Genomic DNA, 27,492 nt, shown 5'->3' with positions numbered 1-27,492 from the left:
AGAAGTCTCTTGTTCATAGAGGAGAAGCTACAGTAGATAACTCTTTAATTGGTTCCAACTACATTGGGAACAGAACACGTAGACTGCACCATGTGTATATGGGGTCATCAGAGAGGTGAGTCATTTATCTCTCAATGTCATAGATTGGACTCTGAAATGTCACTAAATGATCAGGATGTAAGCAAAAGTCAAATTACCGAAACCCCAGGACCAGGTACCCCTGGTGGCCATAGTAAAGGCCACATTGCATGGTTCTCCACGATCGCATAGACTTACCTCTCCAGCCATGAACTGCCCAAATCCTGGAGGGAATGTAAGCGTGGCAATGCAGAAAGTAATCACAGCCGGGTAAATGAAGCGACTTCGGGACAAAAGTAAAAATGAGAATAGAGATTAATTTTTGAAATTTTGGATAATTTAAGCATTAAATAGCGAATATATTTATCATATTGGAAACGGAGCAATTTTTATGGAAAAAGAGAAAGAACTAGCGATGTTCACACAAAACTGGACGGATAGGCAAACTATCTTCAGATGGGGGAATTATCATAAGGGGCGGGGTTTGATAAACTCATTTGCATGTTAGAGATTTCAGCATTGTATACTTACTAACGGCTCAGAAAACTGCTTAGGGTTTGGTTCTGGCGGATTCCAAGGACCACCTGTCGATTTAAGTATACAAAAAAGGCCCCGAGGAAACCGGAACAGATTCTGTACATGAAATATATTATAGTGATGATAATATCTAAAGGTTTCCAGTAAATCCAACTAGAAGTTGTAGAAAGAGACGTTACCCAATGACTGCAAATGCTGGTAACTCCTGGAGGTCAAAGGGGAACTCCATGCGGAAATTGGTACGGAAAAGTGCAGTAATGGTGACTGAAAGAGACAAGCAGCAATTAGCTTCCTGGCACGACCTGAAAAATGCTACTGCCTGCATGTTAACAAAAAGAAGAGAATTCTAGGAGAAAGTATATGGCTGCAGGATTAGACTACACACAGAGTTTGTTTGTAGTCTGTAACCATGGAGACACATGTTTTCTGCATAGAAGCTGTATGCAGAAAACAGTAGGCTTAAAAAAAAGTCAAGACTGAAGGTCCTTTTACACAAACCAATGTCAGCGTTAAACAATCACTGATCATCGAGGTCGGCACTCAATTAACTGGACTTTAATCCAGGCCAATACGGGGATGAGATTTTTTTATTTATTTTTGTCTTGGGGGGGGGGGGGGGGGGGGGTTCAGCCTGATTGTAATGGCTGGCACTGGCACTTAGCCAGCACTTCATTGAAGAAAAGCTCCAATCTCCGCCATTGGTCCATCATGTGGCCGCTACATCAATGCTGTGCTGGTCAGTAGTTACTTTGAGACAGTGCAGCGTTGGCTGCATGGACCAGCGGCTGGAGTTACAACTATCTTCATCCATAGAGAGCTAGTAACTATGCATCCCCCAAAAGAGTGCTTTAGTAATCATTGTCGGCAGCACTGCCCCTGTTCACATGGAGAAACATGCTGCCGAGAAAATAGGTAAACAACCCAATCAGTCAATAACGTGTTTGCTGGTTTGTCGGCTGATTGTGTGCAGCTGCACACGGGCCAACATTCAAGCCAACAAGAGTTCCTATGAACATTTGTGTCCAATTGTTGGCCCATGTAAAAGGACCCTAATGGGTTTTTACCAGAATAAAGAGTTATCTCTTCTCCACAGGCAGTGGGGGTCTTACCGAGTGACAGAAATACCTGAGCGGGTGCAACTCGGATATCTTGGCAGCCCTATTGAAATTAATGGAGCACTAACCTGATATGCTCGGCCAGAGATCCACTCAGAGTGACATCACTGCTGGGGAAGGAGCCACCATATAGTGACAGGAGGACAGGACATGGGAGTGCGGTCTCAGCAGTGAGACCCCCACCAATCAGCAAGTTATCCCCTAGTCTGTTTAGATCCTGTGGCTAGGGACTAACTTGTTATTCTGATAAAACCCCTTTAAGTTGAAATGTTGCCTCTTGTTTTTTAGATGCACTGTAGCCAGGACAGGAAAACTTGGTAATATGGGTAAACAATGGTTTAGTTGGAGGTAAGCTGGGGGCCAACTTTGACTCTGCTAACTCTGTTACCCAAGAGTCTACAATAGAAGCCAGCCATGACAGGAGCAATAAAACTGGTTGCAGATGTGCATACCCTACAAGTTACCAAATAATTATTGGCTACTTTCTTAAAAAGTTAGTGGAAGTTGGGAAAGCAATGTATCTCAGCCAACCTGCATCCTTGTTCCATACAGCGAGGACCCGGAAGATGAAGGCGCTGAAAGTGGCTGCAAAGAATCCACGCCAGTAGTTCCTCACGGCAAAGTAGGAGGAGGTCACCTCAATGCTGAACAAGACACCTACACAACCATTCATGACAACAAGGGAATACTAGAACACGTGGTCACATTTACTATGTGGAACATTAGACATGGCAAATCAACGGACACTTCACTTACTCACTGCCATGGGTACATGTTGGATATGAAGAGCAATGTCCAAAACCCTTAGACTAATCCTACAATTAAGCTGAAGGCCATCAAAGGTCTTCTTAAAAGTTTAATGCCATTTCGCAAAATGTTTGAGATGTCATAGTGTTTGGAGGGAGCAGAGTGCTAAGACCTCCACTGATTCCTGGAACAAAATAAACTGAAGTGCTCAGCTAAGCTTTGGGCCCTTCTGCTCCAATATGCTCTTTCTGCTCTCCTTGGAAACGTTGAGTTAGCACTGAATGGGCCAGAGACTATCTAAGAGCTCATATATGACTCTGCTTGGCAGTTCCATGGAAGGAGCATAGGGCTCAACTGATCACTTCTGCCTGTCTTGATCAAACCATTGGTTGCATCTTCAGCACCCGGACTCTCACTCATTAAAGTGTATGGCCTGCTTCACATACAAGAGACAGGGCAGCATTGACTTGTGAATATCCCCAGGATGCAAATCTTCCAAAGAGAGCTGACCTCCGAATCCCAATCACAGAATATGTCAATGAGTAGCACACAAGAAAAACGACTATATTGGATCCTGTTGTCCCTCAATGTCACTATGCTGTCCTGAAAATACATCCACCAATTCCCTCAACATAGAAAAATAGGACTTGCCTCCTAATGGGGTTCCAAAGCAACAGCCAACACCAACAGCACATCCCACAGTGAGTACGTCAGTGTAATAATACGCCTGCTACTGATAGGTCATGAGTGACCACAGGACACAACCAAAAAGATGAGATAGATTGATAGATACAGTAAGTGAAGTGTCCAGATGGAAGGTAGGACAATCACATCACCAAAGTGGTCAACAGGGGACATGAAATGGACAAAAATGGACCCAAAGACGGGGAGAAGAAATGACATAAAATAATCACAACAAAAGACAAAAAAAGATAAAATCAGCAAAGACCTCATGGCATTCCCGATTCTTATAGAAAGCTATACGCATGCTGCTGAGTCCTTTCCCAAAGTTGGAGAAGATATCAGATGACCAGAACTTGATGCCTTCCAACTTGGGAAAAGGGAGAAGCAATTTGGTGGAAACCAAACACAACAGCATAAAAGGAAGTTTAGATAGAATACAGGAAGCAGGCAGCCGAGTGAGCGAGGAGGAAGAATGAACATGAACACAAGGATCGTTATGTTGAGATGAAGACATGTCAACCTAGAGGGATCTACAGGAGGCACACGTTTTTCATGAGCCAAAACCAAACTTTGTTAATATCTGACTTGATAGTCCAGGTCTTCTAGTGAAGTCCGCAGACTAATGATGTGGATGGGCATATACTGTCTCTCTGCCAATGGCAGATGCCATGTTGAATTTCAGCATGTCTGATCTTTTGTTCCCACAGGAGATAAGCAGCTGCCAGAATGGTCTAGTAGTGTCTTAATTCCCTCTCCCAAATGACAATATCTGCATGCTCAGCCAATCTAACCATGAATGTTAAAGAGGTTGTACCGGATTAGAAAAACATGGCTGCTTTCTTTTAGAAACAGCACCACCCCTGTCTGTGGGTTGTGTCCGGTAATGCAGCTTATCTCTGGTTAATGGTGCTGACCTGCAATACTACAAACAACCTGTGAACAGGTATGACACTTTTCCTATGGTTTTCTACCGCTGCACAACCAGAAGAATAGCTGTCTAAGGCCTCCTTCAGACGAGCAGGTTTTTAGTGCATTATAATAGAGCCAATGGTCTGCTACAGAACCGATCAGATGAAGAAACTTTAGACACACAAAAAGCTCGCACCAATCAAAGATAGAACATGCGAAAAGATCGGACCTGACCCATTTTGGGTGCATGATGCGCAGAAGTCTCTATAGACTCCTATGGGAGCAGGATAACACACACCGCGCACCTCTGATTGTGTGAATGGGCTATTTCCCAGCTAATTAAGCTCCAGACTTAATTAGAGATGAGCGAGCCTCGCTCTTCTTGAGTAACTGCCTTCTCCCACAAGCTTGCTCGAGGGGGGGGGGGGGCGGTGAGCGGGGGATAGCGGGGGGGAGACAGAGATCTCTCTCACTCTCCCCCCTGCTCCCCTACGCTCTTTCCCGCTGCCCCCTCCCCTACCAAGCACGCTCATACTAGTAACTGACATTACCGAGCCTGCTCGCTCATCTCTACTGGAGATCACCCGTTCAGCCGATCTTTAGTGCAGTACAGCCGCGATCTTTTCACACACCTATACCGCGCTAAATCCTCACTCGTCTGAAAGAGACCCAAGACATATGGGCAACTTAACAGTGGCATGGGGGCAGATGTTGGGCTTGACATTGAAAGTCCATTACTTCTCTTCTTTTCTATGTTGCCCACTACTACCAATCCCAATTCCTTGATCGCAGCCAGAGTAATACCTGTCAACAACAGACTTTGTGAGGATTGGACCCAAGTTTTGTAACTTCATAAGACGTTCATGGAACTTGCTTGGTTGTGGACAGAGTTGAGCAGAACATTGCATGGTCTTCTCCAACAGTTGGTCATCCAATCACTTGCACTATCCACCCTGAACTCATGGCAGAAAGGATATTCTTTAGAGACCTTCATATCATAAGATCATACAGCTCATGTAGATACCTCAGGCTGGCAGAGCACATAGGAAACAGTCAGGGGGGAGGGGGGGGGTCAAGAAAGCCACCATAGATGCTGGTAAAATAGAGTTAACATTTATTGGCAGCACTTGCCTCCAAGGGGTGCAGCAAAGCAACATCCAACCCCCACAGCACAGCCAGCGGCCAAAAGATCCAGACTCCGGTAGGGGTCCTGAGTAATATATATGGGAATGGATGCAACAGTTCATAGATTGACATCGGACAATGCTTGACACATTTTACAATGATTGTACCAGAATTTCCATATTTAATATGTAATAATATCAGCAGTCCAACCTGTCGGTCTCCAGCTGGACGTTTGTTGGTGCAGATTCTATGCTCTCATTTTGCTTGCTAGATTAAAGGGTCCCCAGCAGCTTAAAGAAGACCCCTCTAGCTATTAGCTCCAAGATCTCTTCAAGCCAACGTTGATTTCCCACTAAAATGCAGCAGTCTGTTGGCGTCACACGGATGATGTGACCGGGGAGGGATCAGAGGCTACATGTGCACTGGCGATCTCCAGTCTACTATATGGTGGGACTTGGGCGCCGTTGTGTGCAAGTATAATACTAAGCAGCCCCCTATGAGCTCGTGGGAGTGGTTGCTCATCAGTACTGTTGCACTATGCTCCTCAGCTTCTCTGCACTCGTATATCTCTGTATTAGCATATATTACCGCTGGCAGGGATATTTCGGATGCGAGAACGGCCCACACTTGGTTGTTACTGTAACCCCGAGCTTTCTGAAAAGTAAAACTTACTTTTATCACTTATCTAGCTAGAATAGAACAAAATGAACAGTGGTAACATCTCGTGGCACCTCAGGGACAAAGCCAGAACAGCGGCACCCAGAGAAGCTCCAGCTCTGCACTGTGGAAACACATACTGACCACCCCGTTATTACCCCCCCATCTCGTGGCGTTGGGCTCCTTTAAGCTTCAGACCCGCAGCAGTTCGCCGTGGTGTAGGTCCCACCCGGTGATGAAATCTCCCTGCAGGAGTATCGGCCCCTAAGGACAGGAAGCTGGTTGAAGTTGCCACAGAATAGATGGAGGTGCTGACATGTTCTTAGCAGCTGACAGGAAGGGGTCAGCAATTCATGCTGCTTGCGCCAAATTCTGCTCTCCCATCAGCACATAAATCTGCATCCATCTGACCAGGAGATGTTTTCCCGCTGCTCAGTGATACAAGTTTTGCGCGCTTTTGCCCGCTGGAGTCTTTCTGTTCCTCTCAGACACAATGGCGCTGGAACTGGTCGCCCGCTGTTATATCATCCGTGCGGAGGAACGGCGAGTTGTGCGTTCGGACACATTAGTTGGAGCTCCAGCGTTGTATTCAGCTGACTGTGCAGCCTGTTGGTCAGAACGATTCCTGACATCCTCCTCCGACCCCTTTCACTGATGAGTTGTTTCCGTCCGCAGGATCCCCTTTCACTGTATGTTTTCCTCGATCACGCCATTCTCTATATACTCTCCACACAGTTACATGATAACCCCCCCGCGCGCGCGGATGGCGGTGAGACCCCGGCTAGTCCAGCACCGATGACCGGCCTCGTTGGAAGTCACTCCGATTGCTGGATCTTCCATCTAATGTGGATTCACACTGAAACTTGTCACATGATTTTATGCCGCACTCCGGGGTCACGGGAAGAATTACCATACAAGGAAGCGTCAATCGTGAGAGGGCGCGGGGGGAGGCATGTGTCGGCCTTCCTGGACTCTGGATCGACAGGGTACTTTCTGCATCAGGCTGTAGTGGACCACTACTGAGTTCCCATCTGACGACTAGAGAAACCTCTTGTGGTGACATCTATGGACGGCAGAACTCTCTCTGAGACCATTCAGTTTGTCATCGTACCCCTGGATCTGAAGATAGGGGTTCTCCACACAGTGGAAATCTGCCTGTTAGTTCTTCCGAAGTCCACTAGTGCCTTGCTGCTGGGCCCGCCTTGGCTCCGTTTACATAACCCCACCTTGAACTGGAGGTCGGGCGAGATTTTACGTTGGCAGTCCGCTTGTCATTCCAAGTGCCTACATCCAGTACAAACTGTTCGATGGTCCCCGGCTCCTTCTGACCTCCAAGGACTCCTGGAGGCCTAGCATAGTTTTGCTGATGTCTTTGTCAAGAAAGAAGCTGAATGCCTGCCACTACCTTGCCCATATGACCACCAAATAGAGCTGTTTCCCATTACCGTACCTCCTTGAGGTAGACTATACCCTCTGTTGTCTCCTGAGACCCAAACTATGTCAGAGTAAGTCAAGAGACAATCTCCTAAGAGGGTTTATTCTCAAATCCTCCTCTCCTGCTGGGGACAGATTCCTCTTTGTTAAGAAGGACGGGTCAATCCGACCCTGCATAGAATATCGAGGCTAGAACGCAATTACAAATATCCATTACCCCATATCCCTGATTATTCGCCCGCTTGCGTGGTGTGCGTATTTTCACTAAGCTTGATCTGAGGGGAGTTTACAATGTAGTCCGTATCCGCCTTCCACACGTGTGATGGGCACTAGAGATGAGCGAGCACACTGGTCCGAGCTTGATGCTCGTTCGAGTATTAGAGGCGAGCACCACGCGGTACTTGTCTCGATTAAACAAGCACTGACCATTGAATTCAATGCAGCCAGCAATACAGCCGGCTCCATAGAAAGCAATGGGCTGCCGGCGATTGCGGCCTTAAATATATAAGCCCTTCCCTGCAATTCATCCAGAAATGTGTAAAAATAAAAAAATATATATATACTCACCTGGTCCCGGCAGACGGAGTTCAGCGCGGCCAGCAGCAGTCCTCCTGAACTGCTCTGAACAGCTGTGAGTAGTATTCAGCAGCCGGGGATTTAAAATCCCCGCCTTCTGAATGAGCTGCCTCTGATTGGTCACAGCCTGACCAATCAGAGGCAGATCTCACTCACACCCATTCATGAATTCATGAATGGGTGAGTGAGTGCTGCCTCTGATTGGCTCAGCGCAGCTCTCAGCTGAATGACAGGAGAACTGCCAGCCTGCCGCGCTGAGCTCCGTCTGCCGGGACCAGGTGAGTATATATATATTTTTTTATTTTTACACATTTCTGGATGAATTGCAGGGAAGGGCTTATATATTTAAGCCCTTCCCGACAATTCATCCCGCGCACGCCGGCAACCCATTGCTTTCAATGGAGCCGGCTGTATTGCCGGCTCCATTGAATTCAATGGGCCAACATCGTTCTACTCTGCCACAGCTGTTACAGCTGTGGCAGAGGAGAACGATCTTTATGCTGACAGTGCGGGGGGGGGGGGTGTCTCACTCTTGCCACTATTGTGGCTTAATAGTGGGACCTGTGAACTTGAGATGCAGCCCAACATGTAGCCCCTCGCCTGCCCTATCCGTTGCTGTGTCGTTCCCATCACTTTCTTGAATTGCCCAGATTTTCACACATGAAAACCTTAGCGAGCATCGGCGAAATACAAAAATGCTCGGGTCGCCCATTGACTTCAATGGGGTTCGTTACTCGAAACGAACCCTCGAGCATCGCGATAATTTCGTCCCGAGTAACGAGCACCCGAGCATTTCGGTGCTCGCTCATCTCTAATGGGCACTATGATGATTTAGTGATGCCCTTGGGCCTGTGCGACGCTCCAGCTGTCTTTCAGGAGTTTGGTAAGGACATGTTTTGGGACCTCCTCTACGGATCTGTTGTTCAGTATCTTGACGGTATTCTGATTTTCTCACCAGACATCAGTTTGTATCGCAGACACGTCTGTACTGTGCTCCAACGCTGAAGGGAGAAATGACTTTGGCCCAGTTTGAGACTCTTCCTTTCCTGGGGCATATAGTTTATCATTTTGACCTACAAATGGATCTGGACAAAGTATCTGCTGTACGAAGCTGGCGTCATCCTTCAGGCCTTCGTGCTATAAACATTTTCTGGGTTTTGCAAACTTTGAATGACAATTTTTCCCCCACTTCTCTGCAGTGACTGCGCCTATCTCTGCGCTCATCTGTAAAGGGGCAGACGCCAACCAGCGGACTCTGGAGGCCGAAGCCACCCTCCAAGCTCTGAAACAGGCTTTTGCTTCGGCTCCTGTCTTGCACCGACTGAAGTTTCCCAAGCAGTTTGTTGTACCGCCTCTAGCTTGGATACAAGATGTGATACGAGTGGGTATGGAGGTATACAGGGTCTGTATGGTATACTCCACATATCATTCCACATTTGCCGTAACTGAGCTCATAGATCATGTAAACCGTAGGCTGTGGAAGTTGGCATCCTAGATGGTCCAATACATGTTCTATTGGTAACAAATCTGACGACCGTTCATCTAATTACACCACAACTGCCATCATTTACATATCTGCCTGAGATGGAACTGCATGCCAAGTACTGGAGCAACACCACAACTTCTTCTGGGCGGATTGTGTATATATAGCATCTGTTTTTTAAATAGGTCTTATATCTGGAAATAAAGTGACGAGACTCAGTGGGTGCAGTTACTATGTTTTGCTGGGAGTACAATTCGCAGATGTAATGCCTTAAATGGGGAGTGAATATGATAAGTCATATATCATATATGGGTGAATACGATGATTAATAAGGGAGCAATATGTTATCACCAGATTAGTAGCAGCTAAACTAGTTCTAAACATCCTCAAAGCCAAGGCCACTGGAGCGCCTGCCCGTCATTACCAGCCAAGGCGATAATCAGCCAATCAAAGAGGGGCGAACAAGAGGCTTACGTTAGCCCAGTTACCGTCAGCTCCTTACCTCATAGACTCCACAGAACACGGACATGAATTTGCTCAGGACGGCGGCACAGATACTCGCAATGTGCACAAATGGGCCCTAAAACACAAGACGCACATCAATGCCAACACTACTGAGCACTGCTGAGATCCAAAAGCAGAAACAGATGGGAGCCTATTTCTAGTGTGAAGAGGGTAGGTATCACTGGACAACCAGGTAGGTGGCAGTCCCTATAGAAGCTGCACTGCTGAGCATATGAGTTGTCATGCATTGAGCCCGTTCAGTCTGTGCCCTCCGTCATTACAACACAGGCAGCAGCTGGTGCAGAATAGAATTTCACTGAGCGCCCCCCTGATAGGGAATCCCCCTCCAACCCGCCCTGCTCGCCTATCACACCCAGCTTATCAAGTGACGGAGCTCCGGCCCCGCCGATTATTTATAGGAGTTCTCATTAAGCCAAAACCCACAGCAGGAACTTCTGCTGAATGTTTGTTTCGGATACCGACGTTGTTGTGCCGACTTCACTCATTAGATCATGTGATCCCAAGATAAAGGGGGATCCCCAGAAATGATATTACGGCTCCGGCTACGTGACAACTTTGTGCGACACCAAGTCTCAGAAAAGTCATAAGCCCAAAATATGAGTGCCACTTGTTGGGGTGTAACTGTCTTACAGCTGGCGAACAAATCAGTGACAGGCAAGTGGCAGTCTTGTGTTATCGCATTGTACTCTATGATGGCCATGTGCAGCCAAAAATGCATCCGTTCTGGAGGTTTGGCCTGTTGTGTTGGAGTCACATCAGGTCACAGTTTGCCATATGACCCCATTGACAACCATTAGACACAATGTCACAGTGCAACACTGCAATCTTCAGGCTGCACAACTAAAATCCCAATTGTAGTCCTAGCCTTATCTTCTATCCACAGTGTTAAATGTCTGGTCCCTGGGGCTCCCACCACTGATCACAACAATTAGGGTCCTTTGTCTCCCTTTCCTCCTCACGGTACCCAAGGCACTTAGGAAGACCTTGAACTGAGGAGTGGCTGAATCTGCTTTATATGTTTTAATAGGATTTTTCACATAGCAAAGATTGAAATATTGTAGTTCTCACACTGGCCACTAGGGCACACAAAATAGACATGAAATTCACGTTTACTGCATTTCACATGTCAACTTTGCTGTGTACATTGGGACAATATTAACAGAGTCCTCTCATTATCGATAAAGCGCTACCGTAAAGCTGTAGGCCAAGATACGACCAGATAGTAACACTATACACGACAGATGTAGCCACATTTAACTTGATTCGTAATCCGCTATGATAACTTTCTGTTCCACAGTTTTGTTAACCCTTCAGTTCCTCTACGTTGGGTTTTGCTGTGTTAAGATGAGATAACAATACCTTTTGAATGGCTTGAGATAAGTACCGTTTTGCAGAAATTTATTAGAGTTAAACTTGGCTACATCTGTATACTTGCACAATAGGCTTTTTGTTTCTTGCAGCTTCAGCTTTGCTGTGTAGATTGGGACCATATGAGCAGAGTCATCTCTTTATCAATAGAAAGTGGAAGAGTACTTTTGTAAGTATAAGTGGCAACAAGGCTAGAAGGGAAAAATGGCTGCCACTCGTCAGCGCTGGACCTTGGATATTGGGGTACGTCATCTTTTAATCAATTCTGAACACTACAAACCCCAGCAAATGGGACCCGGGGCTCTGTAGAGTGCTGTAGCCCCTGAAATAATTGTGGGTCCAAGCTGACAGACTTCCATCAATGTCTTCTTTTGGGATGTCTATGGGATTCTCCTTCATCAATGTAACATCTTTGAAATCGTATTTCTAACAAATCTTTCTTCTGATGGTTTGTCATATAATATCCAGGGCTGCATCTTACCTCTTTACCCAGAGGCATCCCACTCCCCAAAGAGGCCGTCAGCCCAACCACTTTGGCTACGAAGGCTTTGAGAGTCAAGTATTCTTTCAGTACGACACCTCGGAGAATGACCTTCAGCTCTGGGATGCCAGAACCTCAGAAGAAACAACAACAGATGGTTATTGGAGGTGCTGTCGTCATCCGGGAGGCCTGCAAGGATTTCAGTGGAACTTGAATCACAAATATCAAAAAAATGTTAACTTTGTTCTATTTTTTTTTCCAGACCTTTTGGATGGTTGACCCATTTACTGTCAGTATTAGGGCTTTTACCCATTAGCGTTTTTTTTTTCACTGCAAATTTGCTGCATTTTTTTTCCGAATGTCAATGGGACTTACTAATCTTAAAAACGCAACGAACAAAAAACGCAAGTTTGAGGGTAAAAGCCCTTATGGACTTTTTGTCCTTTGGTAGGGTTTCATTTTCACTAATACATACATCATAGCACTAGAGATGAGCGAGCACCAAAATGCTCGGGTGCTCGTTGCTCGAGTCGAACTTTTCATAATGCTCGAGAGCTCGTTTCGAGTAACGAACCCCATTGAAGTCAATGGGCGACCCGAGCATTTTTGTATATGACTGATGCTCCGCATAGCTGATGACTTGTCAAACACCAGAAAACATCAGAAAGTCATGGAAACACCACAGAAACAGATAGGGAAGGGCAGGGGCAGCATGCATGGCTGCATCTGAGGCTCCCAGGTCCCAATATTAAGCCAAAATGAGGGCAAGAGTCTGGCGTCACCCTCTAACAATTTACTTGGGACAAACCCTCATTAGCAAGGCACACGAGCTGGCACATCTTAGCTAAGCACCACACTACCTGCAACCAAGGACAATCACTGCCTCCGGGTGACACCGCTGCCTCTTCTCCTGGGTTACATGCTGGCATTGCTGTCCAACCACCCCGCACGACCCTGCGTGCACAGTGCATCCAAATTTTTCCCTGCACATGGTTCAGCTGGCCTCATGCCACACGCTCGCTTCATAGCCACACCACCCTCATGTTTATTTCTAAGTACGTACTGGATGAGGAGGAACCGGAGACACACTGCAGAGGGTTGGCAGGGCCAGGCAGTGACCCTCTTTGAAAGTGTGGGCAATAGCCCACAATGCTGTAGAGAATTGATAATAAATTGACGTACGATCATCATTCCAATCCCGTGCCACCTCCGGCACAAAATTGTCAGGAGCCGCAAACGTGGGCATAAAGGGGACTCAGGTGCCAGCACTTCTACACATCTCCACAATGCAGCAATACTCTGTGTGGGAAGCACGTGAGCGGGCCCAGGGTCAGGCTCGCTCCCAGCCTCCACCTTGTGTGACCGAAGGTGCCGTGTGTTACATAGCAATGGGAAATCCATGTGTCCCCACACAATTCATTCTGGGTAGGTCAAATAGCTCAATACTGCAATGGAAAGTCTTTGAGTTCCTTGGACTCGCCTATGCTGTCGGTGCACAAAGATGGTGTTACACAGGAAGAAATAAGAGTGCCCAAACATGGCAGAGTTTCACCCCGCCAAGGACCTCGGCCAACATTTCTACCCTAGTTAGTTAGTGTATTTGTGCCAGACAGGTAAAACACTGTGATGGGAAGTCTTTGTGCACCCACAGTATAGGCAGACCCCAGTAACATTTCTGTAGCAAGAGTATAGGCAGACCCCAGTATCATTTCTGTAGCAAACGTATAGGCGGACCCCAGTAACATGTCTGTAGCAAGAGTATAGGCGGACCCCAGTAACATTTCTGTAGCAAGAGTATAGGCAGACCCCAGTATCATTTCTGTAGCAGGAGTATAGGCGGACCCCAGTAACATTTCTGTAGCAAGAGTATAGGCAGACCCCTGTAACATTTCTGTAGCAAGAGTGTAGGCGGACCCCAGTAACATTTCTGTAGCAAGAGTATAGGCGGACCCCAGTAACATTTCTGTAGCAAAAGTATATGCGAACCCTTCACACCATTCAGTAGAAAAGGTATAGGCGGACCCCAGTAATATTTCTGTAGCAGGAGTATAGGCGGACCCAGTAAAATTTCTGTAGCAAGAGTATAGGCGGACCCGAGTAACATTTCTATAGCAAAAGTATAGGCAGACCCCTCACACCATTCAGTAGAAGAGGTAGAGGCAGACCCCAGTAACATTTCTGTAGCAAGAGTATAGGCAGACCCCAGTAACATTTCTGTAGCAAGAGTATAGGCAGACCCCAGTAACATTTCTGTAGCAAGAGTATATGGAGACCCCAGTAACTTTTCTGTAGCAAGAGTATAGGCGAACCCCTCAAACCATTCAGTAGAAAAGGTATAGGCGGACCCTAGTAACATTTCTGTAGCAAGAGTATAGTCATCATAGTTCGTAAGGCCGAATGAAGACAATGTCCATCTAGTTCAGCCTGTCTATCCTCCTGTGTTGTTGATCCAGAGGAAGGCAAAAAACCCCAAGAGCAGAAGCCAAATAGCCCTTTTGGGGGAAAAAATTCATTCCCATCTCCCTAATGGCAATCAGACTGTTCCCTGGATCAACCCCTAATAGTTCCTACCTGCCTGTATACCCGAACACCTGTAACAATTCTGTAGCAAGAGTATAGGCAGACCCCTGTAACATTTCTGTAGCAGAAGTATAGGCAGACCCCTGTAACATTCCTGTAGTAAAAGTATAGGCGGACCCCTGTAACATTTCTGTAGCAAAAGTATAGGCGGACCCCTGTAACATTTCTGTAGCAAAAGTATAGGCGGACCCCTGTAACATTTCTGTACCAAGAGTATAGGCAGACCCCAGTAACATTTCTGTACCAAGAGTATAGGTGAACACCTGAAAAAAATTGATTACCAAGAGTGTAGGCGAAGGCCGGAAAAATTAGTTAGATAACAGTATAGGCGAGGGCCAGAAAAATTAGTGTACCAAGAGTACAAGTGTACCCCTGAAAAATTGCTCAACCGCGAGGGCAGGTGAAACCCATAAACATTTTTTTTAAAGATACAGCTCGCTGTTGCTTAATTTGTAACAGAGCCTGGAGGCAGCCCTGCAGAAAAAAATTGGTTTCTGTTAAAGTATCAATACTTTTGAAAAATTGTAAAAAACTTTTAAACAAAGCCTTTTGGGCCGCAGAAAAATTGGCAATTCAGCGTGATGACATGCTGTTTTAGGAGGAGGAGGAGCAGGAGGAGGAGCGATAATATTCGAGAGTGATTGACAAAGCTAATTCCCCCTTTTTTTGTGGTGATAGAGGATGTATTTTTTTCCTGTTGCAGCGAAAATAATCTTTAGGTACCGCTGCTGTCCGCCGGTAGAGAAGAGAAGTCTGGGGAAATCCAGCCTTTGTTCATCTTTATGAGTGTAAGCATGTCGGCACCAGCAGTTGACAGGCGGGTACGCTTATCCATGATGATTTCCCCAGCTGCACTAAACACCCTCTCTGACAAGATGCTAGCGGCAGGGCAGGCCAGCATCTCCAGGGTGTACAGCGCAAGTTTGTGCCATGTGTCCAGCTTTAACACCCAATAGTTGTATGGAGAGGAGAGATATCACGGAGGACGGTGGTACGATCGGCTACGTACTGCCTCACCATCTTTTTACAGTGCTCCCTTCAAGTCAGCCTTGACTGGGGAGTGGTGACACTGTCTTGCTGGGGAGCCATAAAGCTGGCAAAGGCCTTGGAGAGTGTTCCCCTGCCTGCGCTGGACATGCTGCCTGATCTCCGCTCCTTCCCTGCTACTTGGCCCTCTAAACTGCGTCTTCTGGCACTAGCGCTGTCAAATGGGAACTTTAGTATCACTTTTTTCCACCAGGGGCCTGTGGTATTGCATCACTCTCGTACCCCTTTCCTCTTCGGGAATGAGAGTGGAAAGGTTCTCCTTATACCGTGGGTCAAGCAGGGTGTACATCCAGTAATCAGTGTTGGCCAAAATGCGTCTAACGTGAGGGTCACGGGAAAAGCAGCCTAACATGAAGTCTGCCATGTGTGCCAGGGTCCCAGTAAGCAACACATCACTGTCCTCACTAGGAAGATGACTTTCAGGATCCTCCTCCTCCTCTACAACCCATACACACTAAACAGATGAGAGGCAAGCAGCATGGGTACCCTCTGCAGTGTGGCCAGCTGTCTCTTCCCCCTCCAAAACGTGCTGAGATATAGACATGAGGGTGGTCTGGCTATCAAGCGACATACTGTCATCCCCCATCTCCAGTTCCATCCGCAAAGTGTTGGCCTTTATGCTTCGCAGCAAACTTCTCAGCAGGCAAAGCAGCGGGATGGTAACGCTAATGATTGCCACATCATTGCTCACCATCTGGGTAGACTCCTCAAAGTTTCCGAGGACCTGGCAGATATCTGCCATCCATGCCCACTCCTCAGTACATAATTGCGGAGGCTGACTACCACTCCGCCGCCCATGTTACAGCTGGTATTTCACTATTGCTCTATGCTGCTCGTACAGCCTGGCCAACATGTGCAGCGTAGAATTCCAGCATGTGGGCACGTCGCACAGCAGTCGGTGCTCTGGCAGCTGAAACCGGCGTTGCAGGGTCCTCAGGGTGGCAGCGTCTGTGGTGGACTTGCAGATGTTACGATCGTGTGGGCAAACTAAGCACATGGCCCACACGATCGTGACCAAAGGAGGATTGGATGGGATGGACGCACATGGTATTCACATGGGTTTCGGGAAAACTGACCCTGTGCTACAAGGGGGATGACATGGCCCTACCCAATAAGGGCAACCCAGCGGTCTTCAGATCTGGGCCCTAGGTGATTCTAGGAGCTACGCACCAGAACAGGACGCATTCACATGCCAAATGACAGGGACTGAACAACAGGACACACAGAGCCAGAATACACAGCATACAAAACGCAACCACTAGTAACAAATGATAGACTGAATATAAATACCAGGTATTAGTTGACATTTTGTACAATACGTGAAAGCTAGCGGGCCACTTCACGGCTCCTGGTTATACTGCTAGTCCCTAAACTAACCAGGAGTCTAGCAGAACCGGACACTGATCACACAGAACGCTGCAACAGGATAGGACACCGATAGGAAGTCATACAGCAAGTAAACACCAAGCTGACAGAATTTAAACGTGCAAACAGACATGAACCAGCAAGACACAGATCACACAGCAAGCTTGCATAAGGAACAGGACAGAGCACAGGGCACACAGCAAGCTGACAGAAAACTGACAGGAAATAAACGTACAAACGGACATGAACCAGCAGGTCAGATGACACAGCAAGCTTGCAACAGGACAGACAACCAGGGCACGGACTCTACCCAGAGCTCACATGAACACAGATGAAACTCACAGCAAGTCTATGTGTCCTCATACAGGGGGGATAGACAGTCAGCCACAGAGCTGACATAGGGGACTGTGTCAGGGATCCACCAACTGACACACTGGAAGCAGAGAGACACAACAGACCTACTTGAAAACACAGATCAGAGTGGGAACAAGCTGAACATGACTGATTATACAACAGATCCCAGCAGCACACCCTGAGAGCGGAAATGTGCGCAGACGTGGTGCACCTTGCCAAGCAGGTCAAGTTGGGGAGGTTTTTCAGAAACCGCTGAACCACCAGAGTGAAGACGTGGGCCAGGCATGGCACGTGCGTGAGGCTGCCGAGCTGCAGAGCCGCCACCAGGTTACGGCCGTTGTCACACACGACCATGCCCGTTTGGAGGCTCAGCGGCGCAAGCCAGAAGTTGGTCTGCTCTGTCAGACCCTGCAGCAGCTCGGAGGCCGTGTGCCTCTTCTCTCCTAAGCTGAGTAGTTTCAGCACGGCTTGCTGATGCTTGCCCACCTCTGTGCTGCCGTGCGACACCGACTGCTGGCGACGTGCTGCTGACACATCTTAATTGAGAGGTAGAGGTGTCAGAGAAGGAAGAGGGGGAGGGTTTGGAGGAGGTGGCATAAAACGTTGCAGATACCAGCACCGCGGTAGGACCCGCTATTCTGGGTGTGGGTAAGACGTGAGCGGTCCCAGGCTCTGACTCCGTCCCAGCCTCCACCAAATTCACCCAATGTGCCATCAGGGAGATATAGTGACCCTGCCCGCCTGTACTTGTCCACGTGTCCGTTGTTAGGTGGACCTTCCCAGTAACCGCGTTGGTGAGGGAATGATTTATGTTGCCGGAGACGTGCTGGTGCAGGGCTGGGACGGCACACCGGAAAAAATAGTGGCGACTGGGCACCGAGTAGCGCGAGAACATCACCGCCATCATGTTTTTGAAAGCCTCTGTTTCCACAACCCTGTACGGCAGCATCTCTAGGCTGATTAATTTGGCAATGTGCACGTTTAAAGCTTGTGCATGTGGGTGGGTGGGGGCGTATTTGCACTTTCGCTCCAACGCTTGTGTTAGTGACAGCTGGACACTGCATTGAGAGACATTGCTGGATGGGGTCGAGGACAGCGGAGGTGAGGGTGTGGGTGCAGGCCGGGAGACGCTCGTGCCTGTGTCCTCAGAGGGGGGTTGGATCTGAGTGGCAGGTTGGGGCACAGGGGAAGAGGCAGTGGTCTGACCCGGAGGCGGTGAACGGCCTTCGTCCCACCTTGTGGGGTGCTTGGCCATCATATGCCTCCTCATGCTGGTGGGGGTGAGGCTGGTAGTGGTGGCTCCCCGGCTGATCTTGGTGCGACACAGGTTGCACACCACTGTTCGTCAGTTGTCCGCGCTCTCACTAAAAAACATCCACACCTTTGAACACCTAGGCCTCTGCACGGAGGCTTGGTGCGAGGGGGTGCTTTGGGAAACAGTTGGGGGATTCTTTGCTCTGGCCCTGCCTCTACCCCTGGCTACCCCACTGCCTCTTCCAACCTGTCCTGCTGCTGCACTTGCCTCCCCCTCTGAAGACCTGTCCTCAGTAAGCTTAGCAAGCCCGGTGGGGTCAGTCACCTCATCGTCCTGCTGCTCTTCCTCCGAATCCTCTGTGCGCTCCTCCCTCGGACTTACTGCCCTTACTACAACTTCACTGACAGACAACTGTGTCTCATCATCATCATCCTCCTCATCCACAAAAAGCTCTTGAGACAGTTGCCGGAAGTCCCCAGCCTCATCACCCGGGCTCCTGGAACTTTCCAAAGGTGGGGCATCGGTCACGACAAACTCCTCAGGTGAGAGAGGAACCATTTTTTCCCACTCATGGCAGGGACCCGAGAACAGTTCCTGGGAGTCTGCCTGCTCAGAATATGTCATTTTCATGGAGTGAGGAGGCTGGGAGGAAGGAGGAGCAGCAGCCAGAGGATTCAGAGTTGCAGTCCCTAGGCCGGGAGTAGTGGACTGCGTAGAAGACTGGGTGGTTGATACATTGCTGGATGCATTTTCTGCCATCCACGATAGGACCTGCTTACACTGCTCTGTTTGTAATAAAGGGCTACCACGTGGGCCCTTAAATCGTGATATGAAGCTGGGGAGCCCAGAAGCTTGCCTCTCTCCTAATGCCGCAGCAGCCGGCTGTGATTCACCTGGACCAGGAACTCGGCCTGTGCCCACACCCTCACTTGGACGTCCACGTCCTCGACCCTTACCCCTACTCCTCATCATGGAGGATTAAGAATAGAGCAGGGCCCAAATAAATTACCCCACTGTACAGCACTGACAACTGTGGCTTAATTCACCGCACACAGAGACTTGTAGGTAGCGGAGGCTCTATGCTGTGACTTGTGTCTTGCGCTGATACCCAGGGGTAATTTACTGCTCGCAGAGACTTGTAGATAATAGAGGCTGTGTGGAGTGGGAGAAGAGTCTAAAGCCAGTGGATAGTGCTGGTAACTGCGGCGATCTCAACCCCACCAAGGAAAGGGTATTGTGAGACGCTCTGCACAGCGGCAGAGCTGAAATACTTTGCAGTGGCCCTGGTAATATTACAGTACTGTTTAGCGGTCAGACCTCTGTCTAATGCACTGCAGACACAGAACGGTATAACTGAAGTCATTCGCAGCAGGCTAGGAGATGTTAGAGTGCTGTTTCACGGTGAGAGCTGGTTGTATGGCACTGCAGCCTGAGCACGCTACTACTGGCAGGCTGGGAACAGGCCTAGATGCGTAATACAAAAATGGATGCACTACAACTCCCAGCCAGCCACAAGTATAATGCACACGGTCAGATGTAGCTCTACGAAGGACCGTTGGGATTCTTGTACAGAGGATCAGGAGGACTGTGTAACTTTCCCTATATAAGTGGCTCTGTCCCCACACTCTGCCTTATGCACTGCAGACAGAGAATGCTATAGCTGTAATGGCCTGCACAGCCTGAGGTGCTTAAAAAAAATAATGGTGCACTACTGCTCCCAGCCAGCCACAACAGTAATGCACACGGTCAGATGTAGCCCTAAGAAGGACTGGTGGGGTTCTTGAAGACTGGATCCTACTCTAACACTGTCCCTATATCAGCAGCAGCACTTTCCCTAACCTCTGTCAGCATGTGTCTGAGGCGAGCCGCGGGCGGGACCAGTTTAAGTACTCGGCGGTCACCTGATCTGCCCAGCCATTCACTACTGTGGGAAGGGGGGGGGGGGCTGAAACGTCACAGCAGGAAGTGGTAATGCCTTCCCTGCATGTCTATTGGCCAGAAAATGGCACTAAACATGCAGGGAAGGAAATGCAATTGACTCGAGTACCGCGTGGTGTTCATCTGGAGTAGCGAGCATCTCGAGTCCCCTAATGCTCGGAGCAGTGCGCTCGCTCATCTCTAGTAGCACGTTTTTCCACGTTTTCCAGGTTAAAGTGTGCACAAAAGAAACACAAAACTGAAGTAAATAATGAATTCATGAAAACAGTAATTGGTGATTTCTCTGTAGAACGATGATAGACTGGAAACGCGTCACTTATCAATGTCCCCAGATTGGCCTGTAATGCCGTCTCTGCGCTGATGACCCTCATTACACCCCGCGCTCCGCAGACTCTGACATCAAGTCCTTTCTGACACTGACTCCTCCAAATACTGCGAGTCTTCTGCCTACTAACCGACATAAACCTGACATCTCCGTCCGTGGAGCCGCCATAACTCCTCCGAGCACGCCCGCCATCTTGGGTTCATACGTGACTCCGGTCTTTCCTTCACTTCCAACATACGATCTCTTGTCACCTGCACCTCAAAAACATCTCCAGAATCTGCCCTTTACTTACACAGCAAAAACTCCTTCCTGTCGCCCTGATCGTCTCCTCACTAAACTCTCCCCTCCCCAATGCTTCCTGAATGCCGCATCCAGGTTCAGCCTCCTATACCACACCCTGCGCCAATCACTGTGCCACTGCTTCTACCCTGTGCCAGTCACTACACAGCTGCTTCCAACCTGCGCCAGTCACTACACAGCTGCCTCGCCCTGTGCCAGTCACTACAGCGCTGCCTCCCCCTATGCCAGTCACTACACCGCTGCCTCCACCCTGCGCCAGTCACTACACAGCTGCCTCCCCCTGTGCCAGTCACTACACCACTGCCTCCACCCTGTGCCAGTCACTACACAGCTGCCTCCACCCTGCGCCAGTCACTACAGCGCTGCCTTCCCCTGTGCCAGTCACTACAGCGCTGCCTCCCCCTATGCCAGTCACTACACCGCTGCCTCCACCCTGCGCCAGTCACTACACAGCTGCCTCCCCCTGTGCCAGTCACTACACCACTGCCTCCACCCTGTGCCAGTCACTACACAGCTGCCTCCACCCTGCACCAGTCACTACATCGCTGCCTCCACCCTGTGCCAGTCCCTACACTGCTGCCTCCACCCTGCACCAGTCACTACAGTGCTGCCTCCCCTGTGCCAGTCACTACAATGTTGCCCCTACCCTGTGCCAGTCACTGCACCGCTACCTCCACCCTGTGCCAGTCACTACACAGCTGCTTCCAACCTGCACCAGTCACTACACAGCTGCCTCCCCCTGTGCCAGTCACTACACAGCTGCCTCCACCCTGCGCCAGTCACTACAGCGCTGCCTCCCCTGTGCCAGTCACTACAATGTTGCCCCTACCCTGTGCCAGTCACTGCACCGCTACCTCCAACCTGTGCCAGTCACTACACAGCTGCCTCCACCCTGCACCAGTCACTACACCACTGCCTCTGCCCTATGCCAGTCACTACACCGCTGCCTTCACCCTGTGCCAGTCACTAACCACTGCCTCCACCCTGCGTCAGTCATTGTGCCACTGCCTCTCCCCTATGCCAGTCACTATACTGCTGCCTCCACTGTGAGCCAGTCATTTTGCCACGGCCTCTGCCCTGCACCAGTCACTACACTGTGGCCTCTGTAGTGGCCCAGAAGGTCCTCCAGGATGTCCCGTTTATCTACTCCTTAGGCGCCTGCAGACGGGAAGCTGCCATAGGATAGCTATAGCAAACACAATCCTAGGCAGACGGCTGTGGTTTGTCCGCGGCAAACAAACCGCAGCATGTCCGATTTCTCTGCGCTGCTCTCTGCCGGCGCTCGGGTCGGGTCCCGTGGCGAGAATCCTCGCAGCCAGATCCGACCCGCCCGTCTGCAGGCGGCCTTAGGAGACATTTCTGTGGTTGTCTGACAGAGAAACTCTGTTTTTCCTGTCCTCACAATGAAGTCATAATCTGCCCAGCAAGTCTGTCTCCTGATTGGTTACTGTCACACTGATCACTGATTGGTAGAAGGGAACCAAAACAGAGCAGTACAAATTGGGAAGGACACGAAGGAAGTCCGCAGTCTAGATAGCAGCAAAACGTAATAGTAAAGATGCTGAGGACTGGGGGGAGGAGTCAAGAAGAGAGGAAGCGACCAGGGGTAGGGGAGGGGTTAACAGAGTGAGAGGAAGAAGAAGGAAGAGGAGGATCAGTCTGGACCGTGGAGAAGAAGAGTGAAGACGGACCCAGAAGAGCTGAAGAATGGAGGAGCTCATGCAGAAGATCAGGGACGTGGTGGCCAGCCAGGGCACTAGCTGGCTCGTGAAGATGGCTGAAGATCTTTCAGGGACGACAGCGGTAGAAGACGGGGCAAATTCCAGCCAGCCAGTTTTGCCCAGCAGTGCGGAGCCCCGTGGAAGACCAACCCGGAGAAGAAACCTGCCAGCGCGACTGAGCCCCAGCCCGGTGGCGAAGAGAGGCGGACGTACCGACAGCCCAAGGTCGGAGCTACCCGTAAGGAGCAGCACCGCGCGGTCGCAGCGCGGTAGGGAAGAAGCGGAGCCAGCAGGACGCACGTGTGTTGGTGAGCCAGAGGTAGCAGAGAGGACAGCACTAACCTGTGGAGGTCCAGCGGGGTCCAGGTCGGGTAAGTCCAGTGCGGGGGGAGGTATCCCCGCGGCTGACGGCAGAGCGAGGAGCGAGGTCCCGGAGCGCTCCCCACGTGGAGCGGCAGGCGCGCGTAGGGATCCGCGCACGGGATGTAGATCCGGGCGCGGATCTGCAGCGACCGTTAGGAGGGAGATGCCAGAGAGTGCATCTCCCTCATCGCGCACTGATAGCAGCGGGGGGGAAAGCGGGGGAGGGAGGGAAACGAGCATGGGTCAGCCAGGTGGGGGGCGTAATACCCAGCGCCAGCAGCGTTCAGGGGGGGAAGGGGGAGATTTTGGCAGGGGGGGCGAAGTCGAAGAGGCGGCTATTTTTTGCGCTACAGCGCGGAAGGGGCTGACAGTATGGGACGAAGAATCGGCAATTTTTCGCGCCACAGCGCGCGCGGGGGGGGGGGGGGGGGGCCACCAGGGGCGAAGAAGCAACTTTTTTTTGCGCCGCAGCGCGCGGGGGGGGGGGGGGGGGCAGCCAGGGAGGAAGAGGCGGCGAATTTTCGCGTCTCAGCGTGGGGGGGCCCTGGGCACCCCGGTGTAACTGCAGGTAAGCGCAGGGACTATAGGCTTGCAACTAGTAGCAGTGTAGAGAGGGACTCGCCAGAGGATTGCGCAGCGCACACTAGCACATGTCGCACCCATTACAACAGCTATAGAGATCTAGGGCAGGATAGGCGCAGGCGACTAGCGTTTGCAAAAAGTAGGCAGATAGCGCGCGGGAGGAGCGTAGCTGCTCATCGTCATCAGCAGAATGAGTGGAGGATAGGAGGAGCAGGTTCGCACGGAGTGGTCAGTCAGAAGCGGTGACATGGGAGGATAGGCAGAGCAACCGAGATGCGGATACGCGGGTCGCAAGGCATTTGTTTTCACGTTCACCGGCTTCTTCTGCAGATTTCAGGCACGGAGAGAGTGGGAGCAGACTTAGTATCGGGATATCAGCCTGCGGGGCTACAAGGCCATAGAGCCCGAGGAGCCGGGGTGTCCCCCAAGAAAGTCGCACGGCACAACACGCGGCTCGAGATTACCAGCAATCAGCACTGCCCGCCCCTAAATTTCCCTTGGCCATGCCGGAGGTCAACGAGGCGGGTGAGTCGGTACAATTAAATAAAGTTTGGAAAAATGTGCCCGGCGCGAGCCGGAAGGATGATTTTATGGTGGCTCTCAGAGCCTTGGTGGATAAGTATGATATGGATAAAGGGCTTCTAGTGTCCTATAGTCAACCGGGGAGGTCGGCCTCGCCCGAGGTTGGTGGTCCATTACAAGGACAAAGGTGCCTGCCCTCGGGGGCAGGGGTGAGCGAGGGTCTGAAACTAGCAGACTCGCTTTTCTGTGGCATAGCCCCGTTGGATGCGGGGCTGGAGGACGAGGTGGTGTCAAAGATAACAAGTGGATGCTATGTGGACATATGGTCGCTGTTATCCGTCGAACATGTGTCAGTCGACAGGGAACGATTCGCGGAGCGTGGGAGTGAAAAGAAAGCCAAGGTGGCTAAAACATTTGGGAATTGGCTACAAGCCTTTTTGATTTTGGCACATGTAGTGTGCAAACAGCAGCCGCAGAAGGGACCTGAATTGCTCGTGTACATCAACACGATCCGCAGTGCATATAAGTTGCACGGGGGATCGGCTTGGTGGCGCTACGACGAGGATTTTCGTCGTGGGATATCGGGTTCACAGCATATCAGCTGGGCGTCAAAGGCGACGGATGTGTGGATCCAGCTGATCCTGGTGCAGAAACCGGTGAAACCTATTTTTCAAGGAACGGCCACAGGAGCCAGCGGACAGCAGGCTCTTGTGGCCCCAAAACCATCCGGTTCATGCTGGGCCTTCAACGAAGGCCACTGCCGCTTTTATGCATCATGCAAATTTCGGCATGAATGTTCAATCTGCGGAGGTTCGCACGCGGCGCTGCGTTGTTTCTGACGCCAACGAGCGATGGGAGTTCCCGGCACAGGGGTGAACGCCGGTGAGCGTCCAGTACCTGGAGCCGTGGCTCGACCGGTACCCCCGGAGACTGGAAGCAAACCTGCTTAGAGCGGGCTTTGCTGAAGGTTTCTTTATTCCGCATTCCCCGGTTTCCTCGGCGTCGTTCTGCCAGAATTTAAAATCCGCTCGCGATAACATGGAATTAGTGATGGAAAAGTTGCTGAAGGTGTCGTATGCGTCTTTCGATTGCGCGGTTGCTTTGGTTAGATAGGCTGGTAGAGGCGCCTGGCTAGCAAAGGCTGATATAGAATCGGCTTTCCAGCTGTTGCCAGTGCATCCGCAGTGTTTTCATCTGCTGGGGTGCAGCATCGAGGGTCAGTTTTTTGTGGATCTGTGCCTACCGATGAGTTGCTCCATCTCTTGTTATTATTTTGAAGTTTTTAGCTCCTTTTGGGAGTGGATGTTAAGAGTTGAGACGGGCATCTCATCGGTATTTTCTTTTTGTGGGACAGGCAAATTCGGCGGTCTGTGAGTTTTTACTATCGTCTTTTCGTGCGTTAATGCAGAAAGCCGGGGTCCCACTGTCAGACGAAAAAACGGTGGGCCCCGTGTCGAGTTTAGGCTTCTTAGGCATAGAAATCGACACAGAGGAAATGACTTTCCGCTTGCCAGATGACAAAGTGGCGCGTTTGTGCCAAGTCGTGGAGTTGGTGGGCAGTTCTCGGAAGGTCACACTGCACCAACTACAAGTATTGTTAGGTTTACTTAATTTTGCGTGCAGGGTCATTCCGATGGGGCGAGCTTTTTCCCGGCGTTTGTCACTAGCGACGAAAGGGGCAAAGGAACCCCATCATTTTGTCAGGGTGACTAAAGGGATGAGGTTGGACCTGCACATCTGGAAAGTTTTTCTGAGTTCGTTTAATGGACAAGTAATATGTTCGGAGGAGGAGAGGCAAAATGAGGAGATCGGTCTGGTATCAGATGCAGCTGGCTCATGTGGATTTGGAGTGATATTTGGTGACCGGTGGTGTTGCGCTGCATGGCCCGGAACATGGATTAAAAGGAAGTGGATAAAGAACACGGCAATTATTGGAGATTTTCCCGTTAATGGTGGCTATGGAAATATGGGAGCCCAGGCTGGCCAACAGTAATATTTGTTTTTGGTCTGACAAACGGTAGTGCAGGCGGTCAACAAGCAATCGTCATCGTTGGTGCTGGCAGCATTACGCCACTTGATTTTACGATGTTTACAGCACAACGTTAAGTTTAAAGCGAGACATGTCCCGGGATATTTGAATGCTACGGCTGACGCTCTTTCTCGTTTTCAGATGTCGAATTTCAGGGAGCTGCACCCGACGGCGGATGTCGAGGGGGTACCTTGCCCTGCTTTCTTGTGGGAAGTGATAGAGGAGAGCTCTTAGCTCTTGTAAAGGCGTCCGTAACAAGTGCCACATGGAGACGGTATAACAACGTATGGAAAGAATGGTTGGCGGCAGCAGGAGGAAGTTTTCCAACGGAAGAAAGAGCGAGGGCGGTAACACTAGATATTCTGTCGGCAATGCGAAAAAACGGGGCATCGGCGGACGCGGCGAAAAAACAGCTATCGGCTATAGCCTTTTTGTTATGTTTGCACGGAGCAAGAGATGTGACGAAGGACTTCGTTTTCGGGCAAATTGTAAAAGGGTGGAAGAAGGACAGGGTGACCAAGGACGGCAGGCGCCCGATCATGTTTGAATTATTAAATGCTATACTCGACGTTGCAGAGTTAGTCTGCACGGAGGGCTCCGAAGTAGAGCTCTTCCGCGTGGCCTTTTCTCTCACCTTTTTCGCAGCGTTGCGAATAGGGGAGTTGGTGTCGGCGTGTAAAACGAGACCCGGGGGACTGCGTTTCGCAGACGTGGTAGTTGACGAAGACTGTATTAAGATTGGTGTTAGAAGATCAAAAACAGATATATACGGCATGGGAGAATGGATCAGGATAGGCAAATTGGGGACAAAGTGGTGCCCGGTGTTACTTATAACAGAGTTTTCAAGAAGACATTGCGGGACGGGCCCATTTTTGAGACATGTGGCGGGCCTCCCCCTAACAAAATACCAATTTACGGCGGTCATGCGTGGTAGTATAAAAAAGCTAGGCCTTAACCCTACGGAATTCGGATCACACTCTTTCAGGATTGGAGCTGCGACGTCCGCTTTTTCGTGCGGTATGGGTATTGAGGGTGTTAAAAAGGTGGGTCGTTGGAGATCGGATGCGTACCGATCATATGTTCGACCGGATCTGAGAGTTCTATAAATGATGGTTACTGTGTTGCAATTGGTGTTTTCGGTGTTTCCTTTTTCTTTTCTTTTATTCACAGTGTTGGATTGGACGGTATGGGTGGTAGGCCACTCTTATATATACTGGGCGGAAAGGAGAGCCAGAAATAGGCCTATCGGTGTTAGAGGCTTACAATGGCCCAGGCTGCTTCCGGAGGTCTTGAGAATCAGCAGCTGGAATAGGGATAGAGTGATTTTAGTCATTCATGCTGGAGGAAATGATCTTGGAAGGATTAAGGTAGCGGAGCTCATCGCATTGATGA

At 49.9% G+C, this 27,492-nt stretch overlaps 1 protein-coding gene across 1 annotated transcript in view; it reads right to left on the bottom strand.

Moving 5' to 3' along the window:
* Window positions 1–27,492, bottom strand: part of CLCN1 (chloride voltage-gated channel 1) — a 306,841-nt gene that overhangs the window by 135,891 nt on the left and 143,458 nt on the right. Inside the window, exons 5-11 of the mRNA XM_066601497.1 lie at window positions 11,720–11,853; window positions 9,848–9,925; window positions 3,129–3,207; window positions 2,262–2,387; window positions 795–879; window positions 610–711; window positions 277–361 (exon numbers count right to left, since the gene is read on the bottom strand). Of these exons, the coding sequence (XP_066457594.1) occupies window positions 277–361; window positions 610–711; window positions 795–879; window positions 2,262–2,387; window positions 3,129–3,207; window positions 9,848–9,925; window positions 11,720–11,853 (689 nt within the window). The remainder of the gene's footprint in view (window positions 1–276; window positions 362–609; window positions 712–794; window positions 880–2,261; window positions 2,388–3,128; window positions 3,208–9,847; window positions 9,926–11,719; window positions 11,854–27,492) is intronic.

Source organism: Eleutherodactylus coqui, chromosome 4 (assembly GCF_035609145.1).
Source record: "Eleutherodactylus coqui strain aEleCoq1 chromosome 4, aEleCoq1.hap1, whole genome shotgun sequence".
NCBI classification, from domain to species: Eukaryota; Metazoa; Chordata; class Amphibia; order Anura; family Eleutherodactylidae; genus Eleutherodactylus; species Eleutherodactylus coqui.
Note: the sequence above shows the minus strand (reverse complement) of the source record. Positions and strands in the feature narration are given on the sequence as shown.